We start from the raw sequence: 6,593 nt of genomic DNA, 5'->3' as shown, positions 1-6,593 counted from the left end.
TTTAAATTAAAAGTAAAATAAATTTATTAAATTTTAATTCAATCTTTTATTTTATTTGCTTAATATTTGATCATATATGACTTTCATTTACAAAGTGTTATTTGTCTCATTATTATAACAGAACCTAGACCATCTGTCTTAAATTTATATGTCTCATGAAGAAGAAAAAATATTACCTCTTAACACATAATACAGAATTTGAAATTAAGAACTATTAAGAAATTTATCTATGGTAGCTCTAAGATAAGCATTAAAATTTTGTTAGGTTGCACACCCCTGTAAGCCCAATGGCTTGAGATGCTGAAGCATGCGGATGGTGAGTTCAAAGCCAGCCTCAGCAATGGTGAGGCATTGAGCAACCCAGTAAGAGCCTATCTCTAACTAAAATACAAAATAGGGCTGGGGATGTGGTTCAGTGGTTGAGTATCCCCGAGTTCAATCCTCAGTATCAAAAACAAAACAAAACAATTTTTACTATTCAGTTTTGGTTTTTCCTAAGCAGAAATAGAGTTTACATTTTATCTTATTTTTATTTCTCAAAACCTTGTATATAACAAAACTAGTAAGTAAATAATAAGCCAAGTCAGTAAATAAATAAACACTAAAACAAAATTTCTTGTGTAACAAGGTGGTTGTGCTCTACAGTTATAATCTAGCCCAGAACCAATCACTTTGAAAATTGTGCATGTTCCTGTTCTGAGGGACCATATTTGCCTATGGAGCTACATATCCATGTGTATCTCTGGCTTTCAACCAGACCTGGTACCTCAGAACTTATGTTTTGTTATAATTATTGTTGTTGTAATTATTGTTGTTGCTGTTGTTATATAAATTCACATTTATATAAAAGCTTAAAAAATAGTACATAGTATGTCCATATCTTCTTTATGGTCACTAAATGTTGAGTCACAGGTAGGCTGTCTCATTACAATTAGTATACTAGTATCTGTATGTTGTGAACCAGGACATGCCCTTATATAAGTACAGTATGATTGAAAACACAAGTACATTAATATTAATAAAATTCTACAATTATTAACATTTTGTTAAATATTTAAATTCATCCCTTAGCAAAAAAAAAAACAAAAAACAAAAAACAAAAAAAAAAAACAAATCTTGATTAAGATTCAACCTATGTATGTATATTACATTCAATTTTTCTTTGTTCTTAATTTAAGTTGGAAAGGCCCTTCATACATTCATTTTATCCATGTTCTTGATATTTTCTAAAAGTTCTTGCCAATATGGAAATGATCAAAGAAGGGTAAGTTATGTGAGATGAAAAAAGTACTGATAACTAAAGTACTCCCTACAGCCAAGCTGGTGGTACTATATGAACATCAAGCAAATAGTAACAATAACGAGTTATAACCAATATATAAGAATCTATGAGTCCATTTGCTTATTTATTAATATCAATATTCATATTGAATAAGTAAGCAAATAAATAAATGTCATTGATGGGAAAGCTGCTTATTATATTATACTTATAACCTAAAAATGAAGAAGCAGTGAGAAAAATAGGAAAAATATTTTGTAAAACAAAATATCAATACAAGTTAAAATCTATGCTGTCAAAAATCATCAATGGATGCTCTGTCAAAAATGCAACTAAAATTGAAGTATTAACATAGTCTGATATTACTTCCTTTGGACCTTTATTGGTGAAAAAAATCAAAACAGTATCTTTATAATGGAAAACTTCAATAAACTCCATCTTACTCAGGTGATAAAAGTTAAAATCACCAATAATGAGATGTCAAATATACCAATATAATGTACTGAGCATTGAAGAACAGTACTTCAATGACATTCTGGTCAGAATGGATAACAAGAATCTAATGATGTAAAAATATGAGCTGCAGCCCAATAAAGGAACATTCTGCAACCTAGCTAACTTATATAACTACCGACATTCTGTGGGTTGTTTTCCTTTGATTTTTGTTTGTTTGGTTTAGCCATTCTCTCTTATGAAGTTTATTTTTCCAGGTTTTTCTTGGATTCTCTCTCTCTCTCTCTCTCTCTCTCTCTCTCTCTCTCTCTCTCTCCCTCTCCCTTCCCCTCTCTCACAGCCCCTGCCCCTCCCCCTCTCTTCCCACTTTCCTCCCTCCATCCCTCAAAAAAACATATATGTAGGTAAGTTCTATGCATATATCTGAGATCTTCTGCACATAGCACAGTAATGCTGTCTCAATGTTACTGTATAAAACTGCATAATGGACACCGATCTCAGCTTAGCTGACAAAGTACTCATTTTGTAAGCACTCAGATAATTATATGATACTCATTAAGTTCTACCAAGTTAATGATGAAAATTCATTTTCTTTAATATACCAGGACTGTTTCAGTGTACAGGAAAAGAACAGTACCGCTGGCAACTGCTTTGCTTTGTACCTCTATGCAGATTCCAGAGGGGCAACTATGTGCAATTTGCCTTTCCAAAGGAAGCAATCAAATATCTTCATGTTTGTTGTGCCACAAAAACAAGACCTCAGCTCTGCCATGATTTTATTCTCTTTTAGTGCTGAGTAATATCCCATTGTGTATATATGACACATTTTTTTTTTTTATCCATTCATCCACTGAAGGGCATCTACGCTGGGTCCACTGTTTAGCTATTGAGAATTGTGCTGCTATAAACATTGATGTGGCTATGACCCTGTAGTATGCTGCTTTTAAGAAGAGGATAAACAATCAACAAATATATGAAAAAATGCTCATCATCTCTAGCAATCAGAAAATGCAATCAGAACTACTCTAAGATATCATTTCACTCCAGTCAGAATGAAGACTCTTCTTCATTCTAGCTTAATTTTGAACATATATAGCCCCCTTTTGGTTCCTCAGTCACTTCTCCCCAGCATGTGACAGGAATTTGTTAAATTCATTCAGTCCCTTCTGATTCATTCTCCTTTCACAGATGAAAGGTGAATTCAGCTCTTTCATATGTTAAGGGATTTGGACATTTCAGGAATAAACTATTAGCAGGTCCACTTGGGTACATATCGAAAATCACAACCGACAGCTACCTTTAGGCTTTTCTTTTCTAGATTTCACATGTGAGGGAACCCCTGAGATATTTGTAGAACTGAGAAATATTATTAATAAGAAATTATCTCATAGTTTCTATGAGTCAAGAATCTGGGTTCAGATTGGTTGTCCTCTAGCTCTGGGTCTGTTTTATAAGGGTGAATTATCCCAAGGCTCAACTGGGAAGGATCCTCTTCCTAATTAAATCAAGTAGCTGTTATTTGGATTCAGTGCTCTGCAGTTTATTTTGCTGAGGACTCAGTTCCTCCTAAGGTATTCCTTAAAATGTGGGCCTCTTTATTGAGCATTTCATAATATGTTTTAATAAAAATGAGAAAGCACATGTGCAAGAGAGATTGCTACCAAGAAAGTGTTCTAGCAAAGATAAAATTGATGATGTTAATGGCATTCCATTACTTTTGTAGGATTTTAGCTATTAGAAGCAAATCTCTAGATACAGCCCATACTCATGCCATTCAACTGAACTGGATTACACAAGGGTATAAACATCAATTGGTTAAGATCACTGAGATCCTATGAGAAGCTGCATTCTAAATAAAAAATTGATGATTGTGTAGGGAAACATAAAGTACAAATCTGTTGGGAAGGTGGACTGATATATTCTAGAAAACAATGTGGCAATATTTAGTAAAATTATTGCTTTGGACTGAATGTGCCTCCCAAAATTCACATGTTAATACCCTTATCATTAATGTGATGGTAATTGGAGATAGGAGATAATTAAATTTGGTCATGAGGGCTGTGTCTCAGATTAATGCCCTTATTAAAAGAGGAAGACCCCTAAATCTCTCCTTCTGTATGCATCCACCAAAGAAAGCATATGAAGACGTAACCCGGAAACCAACCTTCATTAGAACCTGACTATGCTGCTACAAAACACAGAAACCAGTTATGGTACATTCAAACATACATTTAACAAGGCCATATACAAGGACAGAATTCAAATATAAAATAATAATTCTATTGTTGAGAAGGGAACTAGTGCTAGATTCTAAGAAGAAAGAAAAATTTGAATAAAAGAGAAGGAATCTTGCAAAACTCAATGATGATAATGTGACCAGGCTCCAAAAATAGAATAAAAATAAGGATAAAATGCAATTTTCATCAGTGGGTAGTTAATTTTATTCCTTTCCTATAAGTTGAAGGCCTGGAAGAAAACAATTTTAAAAATTGGCAGCCTTTAATGCCAAATGCAGTAAGTATATTGATATCCATTAATGGGAATATGTCTTGTTTGTAGCATTATTCACATATCTTCTGATAATTAAAGAAAAATATAACCATATTACTTTTGGATGGATTTTAGGTACATTATCCAAAATACTAACTAATGGCTAAGGGAAAGATAGCAGAATGAGTTTGTAGGAGTAGCTTTGGGGAATACTTTGGTAGAGGAAGATCTCTACCACCTGTACTACCACTATTGAACACTATATAAGAATTAGGGTGGGGTGGCTCTTTCAGGTATATTAAAGAAAAGTCTCCTTTGCCCAACCAGATCATTTTTGCCTTCCTAGCATCTCCTCTCCCCCACATCCCAGAAGTGCCAAGAGTGTTGATTTGCAATATCTAAGCTATAGCCTGGTTTCCCTAGCAACCTCCCTAGCCTCTTCATGTACAGAAGTGTCAGAGAGAGTGCTTTGTGAGGTCTAACCTCCTCCTTAGTCCTCATTGGCTGGGGAGTAACTTGCTGGCCAATGAAGGCTGAAGGGTGTGGCCCTTCATTGTCTTGGGAGGACATATATGCCTAGGATCCTTACAGCTCTTCAGAAGACCACTGGGAGGCTTCAGTATGGCTAAGGCAACCAAGAAATCACAGAAGCCTAATGCAGATATGGCCCAGTCAACATCATCGATGAAAGAAAGAAAGAATATGAAGACTTCCTATCATCACTCCAGATGCGGAAGAGGCAGCAAGGTAAGATAACCCAACCCAAGCTTCTCCTTTCTGCATTCATTCCCCACAACCTAAGACTCCTATTTATTTTTCATCTGGCACAAACCCCTACTTCACATGTATATCCTATCTTCTTTTCCCAAACCAATGCCCTTATGGCCTCTCTGTTGTCCTTACAGATACTAAAGTCCACCAATAAGGGTAAAAAAACACTTCAAAATAATTCAAGCAAAAGAGACTCAGAAAAGCCTTCCACATCTCTGAAAAAATCTAAGAAAACTAAAGGAACAATACTCTTTGGTCATTATCATCGGCTAAATGAAAAACTGAATAGAGAGCCAGAAATGGAAAATACCCCAGAAACCTCCAGCATTTCAAGTGATGATCTGGACAGCAAGTAATTGAGTGGGGCCAGAGACCTCAGAATAATCTGCAGAGTGTCCAGAGGTCTGGCAGCTAAGAAATGGCTCAATTTTACCACAGGTTACTAACATTAATGGTGGTGAAAATAAAATCAATCTGATGTGAAAAGATGTGTATCTCTGTGAGCCTCTGATGCTGGAGTGGGAACAAATAAAAGGTAGAAGTAGGTGTTTGAGAAGGGAGAGATGTGGGATCTGTGGAGTTGGAGTTCAAAAGACAAATTGTTATCCACACATTGAAGGATAAAGACAAAGTGAGGACTGAGGACTGAAGACAAACTTCCTCTTTATACTTGATCCCACAGGCAAGGCGAAAAGGACTTCATGTTTCTCCCTATTTGTGTATGGCTTTAGTATGTAGATTTCCAGAAACTGTATAAGGTGAGGCATGTGAGTGGCAGTATCTCAAAAAATATACAAGGAGTCACCTGAGGAACACTGACCTCATAGTGGTGTTTGTTACTCCATACCCTATTATGTAAGCAACTAATGGCTCTCAGAAGGGCTAAAGAACTCACTCTATCATCCCTAGGAAAGTAATGGTGATTGAAAGAACAAATCCAGAACCAATCAGCCCACTTAAGAAATTTGGGGTAGAGTAAGCCATTGGGAGTGGTCTGCCTCATGTGCTGGCAAGAAAATGGAGCATTCATTGTTCATGGAGAAGTTTTAAGCAACATGGCTCCTCCTACAAATATCTTTAAGCTTTATCTTTTTCAAAGTTGTTTTCATCCATGAAAAGAGTTTCATGCTTAATTTATGGAACTATAATTGAAGCACAAGAACCTGTACGTGATTAAAAAGTTTGTATGTGGGCTGGGGTTGTGGCTCAGTGGTAGAGCACTTGTCTGGCATCTGTGAGGCACTGGGTTTGATCCTCAGCATCACATAATAATTAAATAAAATAAAGGTATTGGGTCCACCTACAACTATTTTTTTAAAGTTCGTATGTTTTATCACACACACACATACTAATCACAATTATAAGAGTGAATATATCCATCATTCCTTAAAATTTCCAAATGCTGTTAGTCCCTTTTGTGATAGTAAAATACCTGAGGATGGGTACTTTATTTTTTAAAAAAAGATTTCACAATTTTGGAAGCTGAAAGTCTGAGATTGGGCAGCCTCACCTAGTTGGCCTCTGATGAGGGCCTTCCTGCTATGTCATAACATGGGCTGATGGCTTCACATGATGAAGGAAGTATGTGTGTGTGTATGTG

General features: G+C 35.7%; 1 protein-coding gene across 1 annotated transcript; it reads left to right on the top strand.

The window, feature by feature from the left end:
- Window positions 1-4,843: 4,843 nt before the first annotated feature.
- LOC139703534 (uncharacterized protein CXorf51A-like) lies at window positions 4,844-5,349 on the top strand. The gene is made up of 2 exons (XM_071607037.1): window positions 4,844-4,969; window positions 5,128-5,349. The coding sequence occupies exons 1-2, from the start codon at window positions 4,844-4,846 to the stop codon at window positions 5,347-5,349; spliced, it is 348 nt and encodes a 115-aa protein (XP_071463138.1).
- The last annotated feature ends 1,244 nt before the right edge of the window (window positions 5,350-6,593 follow it).

The sequence above is a fragment of the Marmota flaviventris genome, chromosome Y (genome assembly GCF_047511675.1).
Source record: "Marmota flaviventris isolate mMarFla1 chromosome Y, mMarFla1.hap1, whole genome shotgun sequence".
Classification (NCBI taxonomy): domain Eukaryota; kingdom Metazoa; phylum Chordata; class Mammalia; order Rodentia; family Sciuridae; genus Marmota; species Marmota flaviventris.
The sequence above is the reverse complement of the archived record's forward strand: the minus strand, read 5'-3'. Positions and strand labels throughout refer to the sequence as shown.